The sequence below is a fragment of the Rhinolophus sinicus genome, chromosome 1 (assembly GCF_057876585.1).
Source record: "Rhinolophus sinicus isolate RSI-liver-muscle chromosome 1, RSI-T2T, whole genome shotgun sequence".
Taxonomy (NCBI): Eukaryota; Metazoa; Chordata; class Mammalia; order Chiroptera; family Rhinolophidae; genus Rhinolophus; species Rhinolophus sinicus.
This window is the reverse complement of record NC_142501.1, coordinates 57,645,079-57,664,186: the sequence shown is the minus strand read 5'-3', so window position 1 is coordinate 57,664,186 and position 19,108 is coordinate 57,645,079. Positions and strand designations below refer to the sequence as shown.

The 19,108-nt window shown below is 47.9% G+C and overlaps 2 protein-coding genes across 8 annotated transcripts; both read left to right on the top strand.

The window, feature by feature from the left end:
• Window positions 1–2,134: 2,134 nt before the first annotated feature.
• Window positions 2,135–15,258, top strand: PAN2 (poly(A) specific ribonuclease subunit PAN2). 7 transcript variants are annotated; one of them, XM_019742368.3, is made up of 26 exons: window positions 2,135–2,270; window positions 2,901–3,273; window positions 5,732–5,901; window positions 6,015–6,135; window positions 6,304–6,381; window positions 6,756–7,023; window positions 7,443–7,785; window positions 7,988–8,084; window positions 8,937–9,056; window positions 9,270–9,389; window positions 9,633–9,761; window positions 9,889–10,088; window positions 10,200–10,333; window positions 10,474–10,580; window positions 10,778–10,876; window positions 10,994–11,067; window positions 11,174–11,321; window positions 11,616–11,759; window positions 11,895–11,954; window positions 12,152–12,242; window positions 12,845–13,002; window positions 13,099–13,242; window positions 13,367–13,546; window positions 13,674–13,767; window positions 14,031–14,228; window positions 14,569–15,258. In XM_019742368.3, the coding sequence occupies exons 2-26, from the start codon at window positions 2,992–2,994 to the stop codon at window positions 14,601–14,603; spliced, it is 3,594 nt and encodes a 1,197-aa protein (XP_019597927.1). In that variant the 5' UTR covers window positions 2,135–2,270; window positions 2,901–2,991; the 3' UTR covers window positions 14,604–15,258. The 7 variants fall into 7 exon arrangements, with proteins under 7 accessions (XP_019597927.1, XP_019597925.1, XP_019597926.1 ...); XM_019742366.3 differs by having other exon boundaries at window positions 10,200–10,345; XM_019742367.3 differs by having other exon boundaries at window positions 10,197–10,333.
• Window positions 15,259–16,056: 798 nt separating this feature from the next.
• CNPY2 (canopy FGF signaling regulator 2) lies at window positions 16,057–19,108 on the top strand. The gene is made up of 6 exons (XM_019742370.3): window positions 16,057–16,323; window positions 16,890–17,002; window positions 17,159–17,274; window positions 18,132–18,335; window positions 18,494–18,590; window positions 18,946–19,108. Exons 2-6 carry the CDS (start codon window positions 16,915–16,917, stop codon window positions 18,987–18,989), a joined length of 549 nt encoding a protein of 182 aa, XP_019597929.1. The 5' UTR covers window positions 16,057–16,323; window positions 16,890–16,914; the 3' UTR covers window positions 18,990–19,108.

Sequence of the window (19,108 nt, the reverse complement as noted above, 5' to 3'; positions counted from 1 at the left end):
TTACAAAGGCCTCCCTTCCCTTAGAACTATTCAAAACTGCCCGTGAAACTTCTGATTCATATATGACTCTCTGGTAAATCCACCCTTTGGATAAAACATTTCCAGCATCAGAAAGGTTATCTCAGTTTGAGTGACAAATGGTTTGCCTCTCCCCACATACTGCGGATACACATAGAATAAGGAAATTGGTGGTGGTGGTTGTGGTGGTGGAAGTAGGAGAGCTCACCTCACTTTTATATAATGAATGTGTCCTATGCTTTCCCCACCTCTGGTCCCTATGCTGGAAGCCCTAAAGGATAGGAGGTGAAAGGTGAAAAGGAGGAGGAAGTGGAGACCTGGGAGACCGTATAAGAGGGACAAGAGTGAGCTGGAGGCCTGAGGCTCTACTGCTTTGTTTCACTTCCTGGTGCTTAGGGAGTTGGGTAGGAAGCAAGGTTGGTGAGGCAATTGTGGTACTATTGTATGGCAGGAACTACTTCCAGGACTAGATCTGACCTGGAGCTGCAGGGAGTCCTTGACGTCAGCAGGGCTTCAACTGTTATGCAAATCACATTCACAAGACACTCCTAAGCAGACCTTTCCAGTTGGATGCCCAGACTCAAAATCCCGTTGAAGTTCCCCCAGGTAGTTAATGATGGTTAATATATATCCGACTCTCACTTTATGCCAAGTACTTGATCTAAGCACTTTTCATGTATTAACCAATTTAATTCTCACAGCAACCCAATGAGGTAGGTACTATTATTATCCCCCTATAACAGATGAGGAAACTGAGGCACGGAGATAAGTCACTTATTCAAAATCACAGTGCTACTAAGCGGCCAGAATTCCAGTGCAGACACTCTGGCTTCAAATCCTGCATTCTCAATTGTCCCATTATTTGAGACACTGAAAAGACACAGAGCATCGTTATAAAGTATAACAGCTCATTTAGCCCAGATTCTCTGGGTATCTCAAGCCCTGTAATTCTCATGGGTCTATGAAGTTGTTCTCAATTTGAGACCTCAATATGGAAATTTCTCAAAGCGTAGGAACTGTCTAGGTCTTTCAGCACCCATCTTTTTGTGAGATTTTAAATCTAGGGACCTGTGAAGTCAGATTAATTTGAGAGGTCCTGTGAGTTGTTGTTTTTTCTCCGTCTGTGACCTCTGACTGAGTCTAGGACCATGCTGAGTCCTGAAAGTCTAAATTCTGGGATCCTTTTATGAAGGTTTATGTACCAGCCTTTGGGGGAAAGAAATGTTTTAAAGCTGTATCCTCCGTGAGGAATTCCTTCCACCAAAGAGGCCCTCTATGTGGCCTTTAGAAACTGAGCTGAAGTGCCTCGGAGACATCTCATAACCTGGATCCATTCCAAAGCAGTTAAAGCTCAGAGTTCGGCCCCCGAAATCCCTCAAGATAACTGTTGACACCAAATTTGTAAGCATTTTGGATAGACAAATGTCTTAATTTGCTGGATAGACATTTGGATAGACAAATGTCTTAATGACCCAATTCCTCAGCGGGGCAAGAGGACTAATGCCAGCTCCAAGAGCTAGGGGAATTTGATATTTTAGTGGTCCTGTTCCCTGGGAATGCTACCGGGGCCTCTGGGAAGGTCACAATCACAGATGGCAGTTTCAGATGGATGCCTTTAGAATCGTAGAAGATGGACCACGGTAGGAGCCTGGCTCCTGCTTCCCTTTTTCTCTCCCAGCTCTGGAAATGCCAGCGAGTTTCGGGGGCAACAGGGTCGGAGGTGGCGTTGTAGCTCACAAGAGCACCGTGAAAAGAGGGGGTGGACTGAACCATACTGGGAATACCCAGCAGTCGATTCCCAGTGCTTTGCCTTGGGCGTCTCCTATTAGTTTCTAAAATTATAGGGAGCATGAAAGTTCTGTTTCCAAACTGGCGTTCTCTACTTTTGTTCAAAGAAGGCTTAAAAGTCAAAAGGTTACTTTTTAACACCATCTTATAGGACCACGACGTGACTAGGATTGTTCCCATCGGCGCGCCGTAACCCTTGTTTTTGCCCAGGCCTGCGTCATACGTCTTCTCGCGGAGCCGTCTGCATTTGGCTCCACATGATTGGCTTAAGAGAGCCCCAAACTCTTCCTGATTGGAAGCTGCGACTAGGAGTCCGCCTCCTTTTTAACGTAATGTTCGGTTGAGCTTGAGGCGCGGGGGAGAATTGGGGAAACTGGAATTTCCCACGGAGCTGACGGCATTTGCTCTCCCCCTACTCGTTGTAATTCCACGCGCTCCAAAATATCCGCCATGGAGAAATCTTGGTAATGACCCAATCCCCGTAAGCATCCCAGGAACACGTCTGACCCGTGCCCTAATCCCTCCCCTCTGCGCCGCCGGGGGAGAATTCTGGGTAGTTGATGTCTCTGTCTCCCCCAGGGAATTCTGGGTAACTAGCCCTTTCCATCACGTACCCCTACCCCCGCCTCAATTGTGGGTAACTGGCCATTCTTATTTTCCCCTAGAGAATCCTGGGTAACATTACCGAGGATTCTGGGAAACTGACTTCTCTTGTTCTCACCTCCCAACCCCCTAACCCCATCCCTAAGTCTGGGAAACAAGTAGTTTAGCCCCCTCTCTCTAACTCCTACCCCTTCAGTTGCTGCTCCTTCCACTGATGGTTCAGGGGTAAACCAGGCAAGTGAACAGGACTGAAGGGAAGTGAAAGGGAAGTCAAGGATTAGGTATGGTGTTGGGGAGTAAAGAGGGCCTAGAGGAGAAGAGGAAGGGAAGGACAGACAACCCTTCTCCCGTCTCTGCCCAGCGGCCCATCCCCTGCCTTCCTGCTTCATCCACTGCCTGCCTCATCTTCCTCCTGCCCATTAAAACCTATAACGCACTAAATACAAGTACCTGGGCCTACCCCTGACTCAGCTGCCTCTTTCCCTTTGCAGGCCAGGATGCCCACTGGTGCTCTGCTGCTGAAGGTTGGGTCAGGCATCTAAAAGGGCTGTGGCACAGGTGTAATCTGCTGCCATCATCATCATGAACTTCGAGGGTCTGGACCCTGGACTGGCAGAGTATGCCCCTGCCATGCATTCTGCCCTGGACCCTGTCCTGGATGCGCACCTGAACCCAAGTCTGCTACAGAATGTGGAGCTGGACCCAGAGGGAGTGGCCTTGGAGGCTCTTCCTGTCCAGGAGTCAGTGCACATAATGGAAGGTGTCTACTCTGAATTGCACAGTGTGGTGGCTGAAGTGGGTGTGCCTGTCTCCGTCTCCCACTTTGACTTGCACGAGGAGATGCTGTGGGTGGGAAGCCATGGGGTAAGAACTGTACCCCTTTGTAAAGGGCTGAAAAGAGATGATGGATGTGTTTTATCTGGTTTTAGCCCAAGGCCAGATGCTTTGCAGGGAGCCAGAGCTGAGTTGAGGTGATGAAAATTAGCTGGGTCTCTTTAAGTGAAGCCAAGAAGAAGGGAATGGAGAGAGAGGGAGTCATGGGATCCAGGGATGAGTTACATAGGTGTTCTTTTTCAGAAGGCATCCCACTTCTGCCACAATTTGCCATGCTTAATCTTGCTTAATCTTGATAACTGTACCCATCAATTAGTCTGTAGCCATCTCAATCCAATCTCTAATGCCCCTCCTCTGTTTTCCATTTTTATAATTACAGAATCTTTAACACATGTTTCTCTATATCTTACATGGAATCATTCTGTCTTCTCTGCCTGATTTTAATCCCTCTGAGACCAGTTATCAATGCTGATTTTTTTTTAAATGTGTATCCATACTACCAATACATTAGGAAGCCCAAAGATTTTGTAAGAAATAACATGCTAGCTTTGGTTTACTAATTTACCTTCCATAGGGTATGACTTGTTTTTCCTTTAGAAAGAATGAATTTTTTGGTAATGCTTTCATTTCAGTGGGCAGTACCTACTGCTATGCTAGGCCCAGGGAAGAAAGCTGAATAAAACATAATCCTTGGCCTCAAGGAGTTTACAGGACGATGAGGAAAAGACATATAAACAGATAACTCATTGTACTGTAGAAGAAAAGAAGTTGCTTGACTTAATAATTGTGAATTTAGGATGTAAACTACTAAATGCCAGTGTAAAAATATGTACCGAGTGCTGGTGAGCATAGTGGAGAGTCAGAGGACCTATAGAAGGAAGTGACACTGAACTGAGTCTTGAGATATGAGTAGATGTTTGGTGAAGAAAAGGAAAATGCTCTCTTGGCAAAAGCAATGAGATAAACAAAGCTTCCCAGTGTATTACACAGCATAGTGTTTGCAGAGTGCAGGAACTACAAATCATTAGGGTTTGCTGGACTGGAAGATGAAGCTGAATACATTTCTTCATTCAACCAGTGTTTTTTGAGCACCTGCTAGGTGCCGGACTTTGCTCTGGGGTCTAGCTTTAGAATAAGCATTTTAAAAGGCAACAAAAATACATTTATAATATATTAGGTATTGCTTAGTATCCTTAAGAAAAAGTGGAGTAAGGGTGTTGAGGTAATGAAGGGTGGGAGGTTTGCTATTTTCGATAGTTGGTCGGGGAGGGTCTCTCTGATAAAGTCACATTTGAGTAGAAACCTGGATGCTGGCCAGGATGATCATTCTAATCCATCTAGAAGGGAGGGAGGGAGCCAGGCAGATATCTGGGGGAAGAACATTCTAGAAAACGCCATATGTTCTGTTAAAAGAACTTGGACTTGATCCTTCAGGCCACCAAACATTTTTATCCAGAATGACAAGATCTGGTTTGCATCTTAGGTGGAGTACTGAGATAGCAGGATAGTTTGATTTAAGGGGGACAAGGTAGGACTCTTAAGATCAGTGTGCAGGCTGTTGTAGTAGTTCACATAAAATATGATGAAGGCCTGAGGAAAGCACTGCAGAGATGTATACGTGAGAACAGATTTGGAAAATATTTAGGAAGTAAAATAAACAAGATTTAAGTTGACTACCAGTGACTTGGTCCACTGGGTAGATCGTGGTACCATCGGGAATACAGTTAAGAATTGAAATGGGGTAAAAATGGTGGATTTAATTTAGGATGTAGTGAGTTTGAAGTTCTCATGGGATAGCTAAGGAGAGATGTTTAGCAGGTCTTTGGATGTAATAAGTCTGAAGCTTGAGGCAGTGGCCTGGGCTAGGGAAGGAAATTAGGATTCATCAGCTTTAAAATGGATGGTTAAAACCTTGAAAGTGGGTGAGATTACCTAGGAAAACATGTACAGTGAGAAGATAGTGGGCTGGGAATAGCCATGTTTCAAGAGTAGTCAGAAGGGAGCACGTAAAGAGAGGGTATGATGTAAGAGAGAAGCCAGGAGTGAATGGCGTCATAGGAGCCATCACGTTATCTCTATTACCGCTTGTGCCCCCACAGTGCACGTTTTCCACAGTGCTGGTAGAGATTAAGACTTGACTGTGGAGTATAAGAAAGCCAGCTGGCTAGTGGAGGATTGGACCCATGTCCCTGACCTTCTGAACACTGTTCTAACCAACTGAGCCATTACCTATTCAGCAGGGTCATTATGAGGACAAAATGAGGTAGAATATACAAAAGTACCTTGTAAAACACTTAACAAACAAGATGGTGTTACCAGTGTATTTATCACTAAGATTAGTGCCTAGCCTTATGCATTAGTCACTGCTAGCCAGATAGGCCAGGAAGCAAGAATGGAAAAAAGCTGAGCAACGTTTAGTCCCTAACTTGTATCTGGGATGGCCCTGCCCCTCCACTCTGGGTGTCTCTCATCTTTTTGTCCCCTACAGGGTCACGCCACTTCATTTTTCGGTCCAGCATTGGAGCGCTACTCATCCTTTCAGGTCAATGGCAGTGATGACATTCGGCAGATTCAGAGCCTGGAGAATGGTATCCTTTTTCTCACCAAGAACAACCTCAAGTATATGGCCCGTGGGGGCCTCATTATATTTGATTACCTGTAAGTGGCTTCTCAGCTCTGAACTGGGAAAGAGGGTCCCTCGCAGACTGGGGAGGCTAAAGGATTGGCAGCTTTTGAGACCCTGGCGCCTTAGCCTTTCCCGTCCCCGACAGGCTGGACGAGAGTGATGACATGCACAGTCTCCTGCTGACTGACGGCAGCACACTGCTGGTTGGTGGGCTGCACAGCCACATATTGGAGATTGATCTTAATACTGTCCAGGAGACTCAGAAGGTACCAGCCTGGGCCAGGAAAGACCCAAGCAGGGTCTGTGGTTATTGTGGCGGCGGCAGTGGGTAATACCTGGGCTGGGAACATGCCAAAGATGTATGTGCAACCTTTCTGTTCGTTTGGTTTGTGGGAAGAATCATTCTTACTGGTTTCTCCTGCTTTCCTCCCCAGTATGCAGTTGAGACACCTGGAGTCACCATCATGAGACAGACAAACCGCTTCTTCTTCTGTGGCCATACATCTGGCAAGGTAGCGAAGTACCATTTTTTCTCCTACCACGGGGTCCTGTTTCACCAGATGTGTGACTGGGCTCAGCCTTTCCCTCCGTTCTGGGGCTGTAATTGGAGAGAAGAGAGGTTTGAATTGAGTTCCTACCCAGCCATGTTATACTGTGAGATTATCTTTCAGCCTGATGTTTCCGAACCTTAGAAGAAATAGGGTAAACAGGAGTTCTCTGTGGGGTCCCTTCCAGCTCTTGGCTTCTCTTTTTGCCTTTTCTGTGCTTTAACTGCCCATATCCTAGCGCTGTAGTTCTTTTTGTAGGGGCCTCACAGAGTTAGGTAGGTGGCAGGTTCTCATCCTGATAACAGCTTTGGTAGATAACCAAGTTATCTCTTCTTCAGATTTCCCTGCGAGACCTTCGTACTTTTAAGTTGGAGCATGAGTTTGACGCTTTCTCAGGGAGTCTGTCGGACTTTGATGTGCATGGCAACCTGCTGGCCGCCTGTGGCTTCTCAAGCCGTCTCACCGGCCTTGCCTGTGACCGTTTCCTCAAGGTGTATGACCTGCGCATGATGCGTGCCATCACCCCGCTTCAAGTACACGTGGACCCTGCCTTCTTGCGTTTCATCCCTACATACACTTCTCGTCTTGCTATCATCTCCCAGTCAGGTATGAAGGGCATGTAAGATGGTATAAGAGGGGATAGTGAGTAAAGGGCAGCTAAGCACCGGAAGGATTGTACTCCCAGGAACCTCCTTTGTTGGGGGAAAAAGTAACTTTTCAGCGGGGTCTCTGGGTCTCACTTAGGTTTAGTCAGAGATTAAAGCTTTTATTTTCTCCCTCGGTATGAAAAACACAGAAAAAGATAAAAGTGGAGCAGGTAAAACAACCTTAGAACTGCCATTTGCTGCATTAGCAGACCTCCCAGTGGCTTATGGGAAGGCATCAGATGATATTCTCTCTATCTCTAGGCATGGATTTTAGGCCCATTTTCTTTGAAACCAGAGGAAGAGGGTAGGAAGGGCATAAAAAGATGGCTCCCTTTCACCTTCCAGGGATTGCTCAGTGGGCTTCCTCCTCCTTCCTAGGGCAATGCCAGTTTTGTGAGCCCACAGGCCTGGCCAACCCAGCAGACATCTTTCATGTGAATCCTGTGGGGCCTCTGCTAATGACGTTTGATGTATCAGCCAGCAAACAGGCCCTGGCCTTTGGGGATTCTGAGGGCTGTGTGCACCTGTGGACTGATTCCCCTGAGGCTTCCTTCAACCCCTACTCCCGGGAGACTGAGTTTGCGTTGCCCTGTCTGGTGGACTCACTGCCTCCTCTGGACTGGAGCCAGGATCTGCTGCCTCTCTCCCTCATCCCTGTCCCGCTCACCACCGAGACACTGCTCTCTGATTGGCCTGCTGCCAACTCCGCTCCAGCTCCCAGGTTGTACCTCAGATCTGGGCCAAAAGGGGAGAGGGGGAAAGGGCTGAGACACCAGGATTGTCTGCAAGCCCTGTCATTATTCTCCTTCTTTCCTGATTTTTGTCTGCCTTCAGTATTTTCTTTTTTTCTGGCTCCCTGGGGACTGGGGATTAGATGGGCAGTCACCACTATCTTCAAGCCCTAGAACTATACTGCATTACAGGAGAGCACCCCCTGTGGATGCAGAGATTCTGCGCACCATGAAGAAGGTGGGCTTCATTGGCTATGCACCCAACCCCCGCACCAGGCTGCGGAATCAGGTGCGTTCAGAGGGGAGAAGGTCAGTACCCCCCACCAGCCCACAGGCATTTCTCCTGTGTTTTTCTTTTACTAGTTTTTGTTTTTAGTCCATAAAGGTTTTTTTAAAGCCTACTAAATTGAAGGTACTTTGCTAGGTATGAGGGAGGATTCAGAGACATAGAAAATAGGGTCCTTGCTCTTAAGGAGTATTTGGTTGGTGAAGATAAGACCTACACATAACAGAAATTATTTATGTTCTGTTGTTAAATGCTGGAGGAATGTTAAAAGCATGTATTGTCAGAGCTGTTTGGGCTAGAGTGGTCAGGGAAGGCATCCTGACAGAGGTGGATATGGAGCTGGAGAGGTGAGAGGTGGGTAAGTAGATAGTAAGAGCAGAGCCTATTCAAGGTGAGAGACCAGTGTTAGTAAAGATCTCAAGAGGTATAACTGCAAAAGGGGTACCTGATGGGCACTATGACGGTACCAGTCTGGCTGGACTGGCTGTTATTATAGTATTGGGAAATAGCAAGAGAATAAGCTTGGAAAAGGCCTGATTGGGAAGCGTTGCAATCCAGTGTACAGTGGAAGAAGTGATGTACTGAAAGGGACATTCTGGGAGGGTTAGTTTGGTAGCAGTATGCTGGACAGAGTGACTGTCGGGAGCCCAGCGTGGAAGCCATCACAGTTGTCCAGCTGTGATGAGGTTGGGTGATGGTATTGGGAATGAAAAAGAAGCAGTGAATGCTGAAAACCCTATGAAATTAGAAGGTTGAGGACTTGGTGACTGTTTCAGTGTTGGGATAAAGGTGGGGAAAACCAAAGATGTCTTAATCAAGCTATCCAACAAGGTTACCTCTTTTTTAAAATTGTAGATTCCTTACCGACTCAAGGAGTCAGACAATGAATTTGACAGCTTCAGCCAGGTCACTGAGTCACCAATAGGGCGAGAAGAGGAGCCACATCTCCACATGGTCTCTAAGAAATACCGCAAGGTGCTCGGGGATTCCAGGGAAGGAGCCCTGTGGGATGTGGGGAAAGGTTCCCAGGGAAGGGGGTTATATGAGAAAGGATTGAAGGACTCAGTCGAGAAGCCTTCACCTACCACCCTGGACTCAGGAGGGAGGTTTTGGGGAAGGTTATGGCTACTGTGAAGATTCGAGGGCTCGGAGGATAGCTTCATCTTGCTCAGACTGTTTCTGCCTCAGGTGACCATCAAATACTCCAAGCTCGGGCTGGAGGACTTCGACTTCAAGCACTACAATAAGACCCTGTTTGCTGGGCTGGAGCCCCACATCCCCAACGCCTACTGTAACTGCATGATCCAGGTAAGGGTGGCTGTGCCCGTGACTTCTTCTCTTGGCCCCACAACTCCTCCCTCCTCTTGTTCCCCCTCTCTCCTACCCAGCCCACTTTCCCATGGCCTCCTTTTCCATTCTTTCTTGCCCCATAGCCTTCAAGTCTTCTCTACGAGCTCCACTTCTTCAGTGGACTCCGCCAGCTTGCCTAACCTTCCCATCTCTCGTCCTCCCCGTAGCAGTTGCCTGCGTCAGTTCTGCTCTTCCCTCCAGGTGCTCTATTTCCTGGAGCCTGTTCGCTGCCTAATCCAGAACCACCTTTGCCAGAAGGAGTTCTGCCTGGCATGTGAGCTGGGCTTCCTCTTCCACATGTTGGACCTCTCCCGAGGTGACCCTTGTCAGGTCGGTGCCTGGAAACCTGGGACGATAAAAGGGGAAGGGAGATGGACAGTAGGCCAGGACATCACTGTGCAAACAGCCGCAAAAGAGAAAATAACCCCTTTCCACCAACACGCTTTCTGGATTCCAGGGCAGTAATTTTCTTCGGGCATTCCGCACCATTCCTGAAGCCTCAGCGCTGGGTCTGATCCTGGCTGACTCGGACGAGGCCTCAGGCAAGGGCAATCTGGCCAGGCTCATTCAGAGGTGGAATCGCTTCATTCTCACTCAACTGCATCAGGATATGCAGGAGCTGGAAGTACCGCAGGCTTATCGAGGTGCTGGAGGCAGGTATGGAATCAGGACAGGAATAGTAAAAGCCTCCATAACAGGCCCCTCTGTGACTTAGAGGGTCTCCTAACTCCCTCTGTGCACATATATCGCCCTCCTCACTCTTAGCAGCTTTTGCTCATCGGGGGACTCTGTCATTGGGCAGCTGTTTAGCTGTGAGATGGAGAACTGCAGCCTCTGCCGCTGTGGCAGTGAGACCGTGCGAGCCTCATCCACCCTGCTCTTCACGCTCTCCTACCCTGAGGGTAGCAACAGTGGTATACCCTGCAGCTGGGTTGGGAAGGCTCCCCCACGTCCTGTAACACCAAGGACAGGGTGGGGGGAGGCAAGTGCTAATGGTGGGTAGGAGGGAGAACCTGGAGTGAAGTATCCAGTTTACCCACAGATAAAACTGGGAAGAACTGTGACTTTGCTCAGGTGCTAAAGCGAAGCATCTGCCTGGAGCAGAATACACAGGCCTGGTGTGACAACTGTGAAAAGTACCAGCCCACGGTGAGTGGGCTGTGGCACTGGATATGCCGGGGACTCAGCCATAGTTCTCATCTGCAGCTGGCTAGGTTAGCACGGCCACCCAGGGATATAGAGAGTGGGAAGAACCCCAATTTCAGGATGCAGAGCCAGGGTTTACTGTTCCTGTCTGGTTGTCTTTCCCTGTCGGCTCCCTGCCATTCCTTGTTTTATCCTCTCAGATTCAGACCCGCAACATCTGCCATCTGCCAGATATTCTTGTCATCAATTGTGAAGTGAACAGCTTGAAAGAAGCTGATTTCTGGAGAATGCAGGCTGAGGTAAGGACTCAAGCTGGAAACAGCGCCTTAGGAGTACTTTTTCGTTTTCTCCCTCCTCTGACCTCCATATAAGATTAATGTTCCTGAGGAATCAGGTATTTTCTCTGTTGTGTTCAGGTTGCCTTCAAGATGGCAATGAAGAAACACAGTGGGGAAATCTCTAAGAGCAAGGAGTTTGCTCTGGCTGATTGGTAGGTACTGTCTTGGGAGTGATCAAAGGATTGAACTACCCAGCAGCTTCTTTTATCATTGGCTAGATCTCCTCAGAACAAATTTCTGATTCTCCCGTCCTGATAGGAAGGAACTAGGGAGTCCAGAGGGCATGCTCATGTGTCCTTCCATTGAGGAGTTGAAGAATGTCTGGCTTCCTTTCTCCATTCGCATGAAGATGACCAAGAACAAAGGACTGGATGTTTGCAATTGGACTGATGGGGATGAGATGCAGGTCGTTGGAAAACTGGGAAGAGGAGGGGGAATAAAGGAGAGGAAGACAGGGGAGAAGCAGGGCAGGGGGAAGGTGGAACTTTGTATAGGGAAAAGGGAATCAGGCTGAATATTTACCAGTCGTGGGCTTTTCCAGAGTGACTCAGTTCATTATTGGGAGTCACAGATGGGCTACAGTGGAGATAACCCACCCTGGTCCCCCATCACATACCCCAAACTCCCTGTCCTCTAGCCCCACTCCCCTTCCTTCCCCGTCCTTAAACCTAGCTTAGCAGCCTGGGTACCCCCCTCACAGTGGGGCCCGGCCAGGGCAGAGGAGGAGCATGGTGTCTACGTGTACGACCTGCTGGCTACTGTGGTGCACATCCTGGACTCACGCACAGGGGGCAGCCTGGTGGCTCACATCAAAGTGGGAGAGACCTACCACCAACGCAAGGAGGTAAGTGAGGTGACACAGGGCTGGGACACTCCTGGTGGTGGCCACAGTGGGATCCCAGGTCTGTCCTTATCTTACGTCCGAGCCAGAGTGATTCCAGCCATCACTTGGCATCAGCCTTTCTCTGTATCTCCATAGGGCGTTACCCACCAGCAGTGGTATCTCTTCAATGACTTTCTCATTGAACCTGTCGATAAGGTTGGTTATAACACGTTGCATCCCCCTCTCGTCTCCCTTTTTCCTAGCGTCCTGATCCTCAGCGCCCTAGACAATGCCAGGCAGATTCAGGAGGGAGGAGGGATGGGTTTTCAAGAATAAAAACAGCACCTAGTCCTGTCTTTTGTCTGACGTGGGAAAAAGGAAAAGGGGGCCATTAAGTGCTTTTTCTTTTATAGCATGAAGCTGTGCAGTTTGATATGAATTGGAAAGTGCCTGCCATCCTTTATTACATCAAAAGGAATCTTAATTCCAAATATAACCTGAACAGTAAGTGGTACAGAGTGGACCCATGGTGTGGGCAGTTTAGATTGGTCTTCAGAAAGAGACCTGGGAAATAGCTTGTTGAGATTAGGATCTGTAACCAGTGTTAATAGTTCCAGGATATTACAGAGATTTCTGCTTATAAGGCCTTAAATTTAGAAGCTGGCGATCCGGAGGGTATAGTGGGAAAGAGGTTATGGGGGAAAAGTCTGATAAAAATGGCTAAAGTTATGATTTTTAGTCTCATCATTCTTATCCCCAAGATTTCTTCTTTTGGAGATGAAGTCCTTATTAAGTCCCATTTTGGTGACTTTAAACCATACTTTCTCTGTAACTTCATTTTTCTAGGTTTTCTAAGCTAAAGTCCAAAGTAAAAATCTTATTCTCTCCTTTTGTTGACTTTTTTCCTTAGTATATTTCTTGATAATTTCTTGATTTCACGTGTTCCATCTACCTGCTCTGTTCATCAAACATGATCTTTTTATTCACATGTGTTGATTATTGAGGGATCACAGTGTAGACCTGGTTTCTGGTCAGCCACCCTGGGCTTCTCTCCCCTGGTCACTTCCCTGTCCCCAGCCATCTGTCTTCCGGATTCTCCCTTCTAGTCAAGAACCCTATTGAGGCAAGTGTCCTGCTGGCTGAAGCCTCACTGGCACGGAAGCAGCGGAAAACACATACTACCTTTATTCCGCTGATGCTGAATGAGATGCCACAGGTTGGGGACTTGGTAGGCCTGGATGCTGAGTTTGTCACCCTTAATGAGGTAACCAAGGCCAAAAGTGGATGTTGGGACAGAATTCTGGGGATATTAGGAGTCATAAGCATTTCTCTGACTTCCTTATAAACTCTTCTCACGTAGGAGGAAGCAGAGTTGCGCAGTGATGGCACCAAGTCCACCATCAAACCAAGCCAGATGTCGGTAGCGCGGATTACCTGTGTTCGGGGCCAGGGACCGAATGAGGGTATTCCGTTCATTGATGACTACATCTCCACCCAGGAGCAGGTATTAGGAGAGGGAGGTGCGAGACAGACCCTGTGCTTATGTAGAGTGCTCTAGAACCCGGGGAAGAGTGGTTGGGGGGACTTGGCACCTTGCTTCCTTGGAGACTTGTTTTCTTTATCCCTAGGTGGTGGATTACTTGACTCAATACTCAGGGATAAAGCCAGGAGACCTTGATGCCAAGATTTCCTCTAAGCACCTCACAACTCTCAAGTCTACCTACTTAAAGCTTCGTTTTCTCATAGACATTGGAGTCAAGTTTGTGGGTCATGGTTTGCAGAAGGACTTCCGGGTCATCAACCTCATGGTTCGGGCAGGGCTCTTTTAAGAGTCTTTTTTTGAGTGTGGGCCCCTCAGGGTATACATTATGCTTTTGGAGAATGGGAAATTATGGGTCTCCTACCTTCAGCCTCCCATTATTTTATCCCTGCCAGGTGCCCAAGGACCAAGTCCTTGACACTGTCTATCTGTTTCACATGCCCCGAAAACGAATGATTTCCCTGCGATTCCTTGCTTGGTACTTTCTAGGTGAGTTGCTCTGTCTTTGAAGGCCCTTGTGCTCATTAAGAGCAGGCAGAAGTGTTGCAGGGGCCAAGGGGAGTAGTGGTGAGAGATACTAATGGATTTAATTAGCTTCAATATCCCTTCTGCGCACCAGGAATGGTGTTTGGCTAGTTCCTTAAGGGCAGTCATGTTTTTGTTGTTGTTTATCCAGGGCTGGGGATTGAGTAGGGGACATGTTTTACCTTCCTTTGCTAGGTCCCAAACTATTCCACCTCTGCTTCCCCCAGACCTGAAGATTCAAGGGGAGACCCATGACAGTATTGAAGATGCCCGCACAGCCCTTCAGCTATACCGCAAGTATCTGGAGCTAAGCAAAAATGGCACTGAACCTGAGTCCTTCCACAAAGTGCTCAAGGGTCTTTACGAGAAGGGCCGAAAGATGGACTGGAAGGTGCCTGAGCCTGAAGGCCAGACAAGTCCCAAGAGTAAGGCTTGGGATGGGACAAGGGAAACGGGATTGGGTGGGTTTTGATTGCATATGTGAAGATTATACCCACCATGATGATGATGATGATGATAACAGTACCACTCTTACCTTCCATTTGTAAAGCACGCAACAGTTTACAGAGCACTTAATCCTCCCAACAATCAGTGAAATAGATTTTGTTATGAAACTGCTAGTCCTAACCTCCTCTTGCCCAATTCTAAAATGTTTGGGGTAGGTCCATGCTCTTTCCTCTTGCATTTTTCCTTCATAAGAAGTATCCCAGGTGCTTTTTCTCCACTCATCTTACGAGTCAATGCTCTTAATTTTGTTTCTGACAGATGCAGCCGTTTTTTCCTCAGTGCTGGCACTCTGACCTCACCCTCTCCCAAAGAACTACTGCCTCTCCCTTCAGTGTTCTGTGGTCCCAGAATTGGGAGATGGCTTCCCAAGTTGGCCATACCCTGTCCACTTCCAGAATTGGACCTGCTCAGGGTTTATAGATGGTGCTATTAATAGAACTGGAATGCAGCAGAATTGTTGCAAAGGGTCTAGGAGCCAGATTCTTTTTTCATCCTTTGTAAAACAGTGGGCTAGAAAAAGTCTAGCATTGACCCAGATAGAAAATTGATTGGTATTCTTAATAAATATCCTGGGTGATTAATATCCAGGCAAAGAAGATCCTGCAACCAAAACTCCCAGTTCCTAGTTGGCTAAGGACTGAAGTACTGGACTGTGACCGGATACAGCAGTAGCTCAAGACTTAGCTTGTCTCTGACTGCTTGAGGAATGCCAGGAGGAGCTAGTGTGTATTCTTGGTGGCCCTAGCAAACCAGTATTGCCAACACCATCATTGCCAAAAGGGCCATTGGGTCCTAGACAAAGCTTGGCTGCTGGCTTCACTCCTGCTGACAGCTGAGAAGCATCTGTCTTCCATTCACTCCACTTGCCTGTCCCAAGTTTTGTTTTCTTGTTTTTTAAAATTTTGTTTTAAACTGCATGTTTTATAAAATAAAACAAAAATAATATTGGCTGTCATCTCTCTTATTGGAGACCTGCAAGTGTGGGGTTCTCAGACTTCAGTCTTCCTCTCCTTTTTGTTGGTTTTCTATCACAACTGGGAAAAACCTAAGGCTTTTCAAATCCCCACCTAGAAACGAAGGTAAAGCTTTGTGGAGTCCAAAGTTAAGGATATTGGGGGAGTATAATTATGTCTTTCCTGGACAATGTTAGGTCTTTGTTGTGCCTGCCTAGTATCCTCAGGCAGTTTTTTTTCCCCCTTCCCTCCCCAACTCAGAGTCAAGCCGTTGGTGGAGGACGTAGCTCACTGGCCCCTGTGGGAATCCAACCGGCAAACTGGGGTGTTAGCACAGCGCTCCAACCACCTGAGCCACCCGGCCGCCCCCAAGTCAGATTCTTTTTAAGATGTACAGTATGGTTTCCCCGTTAACTGTAAAAGAGGCGTGGGGAAGGTGACAAACTACAGGTCCCAGGATATCTTAAGATCTGTAGCTACTCACAAATTATCTATGTGGTGCTGCGGTGCTTCTTGGGAGATGTAGTTTCCTAGGTATTGAAACTAGGGCTTTTTACTGGCTAGCAGCGCTTTCTTTTTGAAGGTTCTACCTAGCCCACCTAGACTGACCACACACGCTCGCCTGACCGCCTCCATACACCACGCCAGGATCTGTCCTTGCTTCAAGCCACTCCTATTCTTCGGCTGACCCCTGATGGTCACGTGGACCTGCAAGCCACGCAAGTCTGGGTCCTTCTGCGAGCCATTGGGGTCCTCGCTGCCTAGGAGCCGCTCGGATGCTGCCTGTTCCCGCGAGAGTCTAGAGGAGCGGATTTGGGGTCGATCCCTGGTGTGGGGCTTGCACCGCAGAGCATCGGAGCCGGGTTTAGGCGCCCACTTAGGGTGCGAGGATCTGGGTCAGGCGGTCGCCGGGGCACCCCGTGTCTGAAAAGCTCCGGAGCGCTCTGGAGAAGCCGGGACAGCCCCGCTCCCCACCCAGCCAGGTGCTAGGTCCAGAGCTAAAGTGAGAGTACGACCGTCTTCCAGCGCCTGGGCCAAGGCGGCGGCCCTGGGAGCAGAGGTGGGACGGATGCGAGTGGCGCTGAGGGTCGGGGATGGACTGGAGCGCAGGCAATGGAGGGGTCCTTAGAAAGGGGGCTGGTCCGCACGGGAAATAGGTTATAGGCTGGAGGTGGGGATGCAGTAATCTCCAGTGCTGGGTCCACATAGGCCCTACTTATTGAGCGTACTCTTCGCGGGCCAGCCACCTCACTGACTCCTGGCCTCCTTGCTGGTAGCTCCTCTGTGCCTTTCGTCCTCGCTTAATCGCCAGCCTCCGTTCTGTAGCTGCCACATAGCCCCGTGAGCTCTGGGCGACCGACGCTGAAGTACCAACAGCTAGGGCCTCACCTGTCGACGTAGTGTCTGGGGGCTGAGTCCTAAATCCTGAGCTCGCGCTCTCACCCACCGCCCGGGGCAATCCGGGTCCTCAAGCACCAGAACAGAGGAGCCCCTTTGTGTCCCGGCCATTTCCTGGAAAGTAAAACCAGAGTCACATTGAGGCCTCTGTAGGCATTGGGATGAGGGATATGTTGGGGGAATGGCGCTGGCTCCTCATACTTACGCCTTATTCCAATCCAAACCCAGGTGGAGCAACCCCATTACGTTTAAGATGAAAGGCTGGGGTTGGCTGGCCCTGCTTCTGGGGGCCCTGCTGGGAACTGCCTGGGCTCGGAGGAGCCAGGATCTACACTGTGGAGGTAAAGACACAAAGAGAAGTGGGAGGAAGGAGGGTGGGGAAGAAAGGGCTTTGGGAGGACATGAGATCCAAAGTCTGGATAAGAATGAATGGAAACCGCTGTGTTGATTCCTTTCTCCCCCTTTCCCCTCCCCCATCTTCTCTTCCCCTGCACCAGCTTGCAGGGCTCTGGTGGATGAACTAGAGTGGGAAATTGCCCAGGTGGATCCCAAGAAGACCATTCAGATGGGCTCTTTCCGAATCAATCCAGATGGCAGCCAGTCAGTGGTGGAGGTAACTGTTACTGTTTCCCCCAAATAAAGTAGATCACTCTGACTTTGAATGAGAACTCAACTAATTAAGAAGGAGCTTGGTTTAATAGAAATGAAGAAAACACTGACCCAGAGAGGTATCTAAAAGATAGAGCTGTCTCATGTGGAAAAGGCTGAAGGTTTATACCCTATGCACTGACTTCCTGGCTCCAAACCTTAATATTTTGTTTCTGCTGTAGAAGTTGTTCGCAGACAGGGAACCCCCTTCTCCACATCCTTAATCCATGTGATTCAGGTTTTCACTCTGGCAATACAGTATATACACAAACATTAAAAAAAAACCAGAAGGTCTTATTCCTTGTATTTAGGAAATTTATTTTAATTGAAAACAGAACACACATATAACAAAGCTGTACTTGGTGAACAATAAAGAAATGTTAAGGTTGTAATACTTGTGAAATGATTTAATAGTTGGTTTCCTCAAACCTACACTACCTTTCTAATCCTCTCTTGTTGAGGGCATGTTTTAGTTTCAATACAAAAAATAAAAATAAAATCATTACCTTACATCCGTAAGAATTAAGGGAATTCAAAGGAAAAGAATACATAGCTGGCTAGGGTTAATCAAAGAGGTCTCTGTTTATAATTTGGGCCTAATGACACCTGTTTTATTTCTTAGGCTTGTATACTGAGGTCAAATAAGACCATATATTTGAAAGCACTTTGAAATTACACAAATAAACCATACTGTTTTTAAATAGAGCAGGGTTTTTATCATCTACCTTTTAAGAATAGCTAGATTTGGAAGGAAAAGTAAGGATATAAATTATTAATGTACAGAGGTAGAAGAGTGTGACCCAAGGCTGAGGACATTTCTAGGTGCCTTATGCTCGCTCAGAGGCCCACCTCACAGAGCTACTAGAGGAGGTATGTGACCGGATGAAGGAGTATGGGGAACAGATTGATCCTTCCACCCACCGCAAGAACTATGTACGTGTAGTGAGCCGGAATGGAGAATCCAATGAACTGGACCTACAGGGCATCCGAATTGATTCCGACATCAGCGGCACCCTCAAGTTTGCGGTGAGCTATGGAAGTGGGTAGCTGGTTCTTAGAAATTAGGGGAGTTATTGGAGAGCTCAAGTGGAAAGTTGGGTGAATACCTGTGTCCTCTCCGGAGGCAGAAGCAAGAGGCCGCTTCGTGCTGCCCTCTCTCACTCGTTTCTCCCTTGGGTTGGCAGTGTGAGAGCATTGTGGAAGAATATGAGGATGAACTCATTGAATTCTTCTCCCGAGAGGCTGACAATGTTAAAGACAAACTTTGTAGTAAGCGAACAGGTAAGCTGCTCCCACTTCCTGTCCTCACAGTCCTGTGGAAACTGGTACATTCCTTAGTGTGCCCCCCCCCCCAGCCCTCTGCCCTCTGATATTAGCTCAAGAGTTGGCTTCCATTACCCATGGTTTAGGGAGTTGGGTTGTCCCTCTCTATTCTCTGTCGGCTTTCAGAATTTGTGGTTCCCTCACCTGAGGCACAGGTGAGAGGATAATGGGAATATTTTGTCATTTAAAAGCATATGCTCTGAAAAACGGTGGTTGGTATGTGTATCAGTTTGATTTGGAGTATTTTCTTGATAGTGGCATATATCAGTATGAGAGTGGCATTTTCCTTCAAACTGTTACGTGCTGTTTGCAGATCTATGTGACCATGCCCTGCACATATCGCATGATGAGCTATGAACCATTGGAGCGGCCCAGACTGACAGGCTTCATGGATCACCCCCAGGAGGGGAAGAGGGTGGCAATGCCTTTTATATTATGTTTTTACTGAAATGAACTGAAAAAATATGAAACTACAA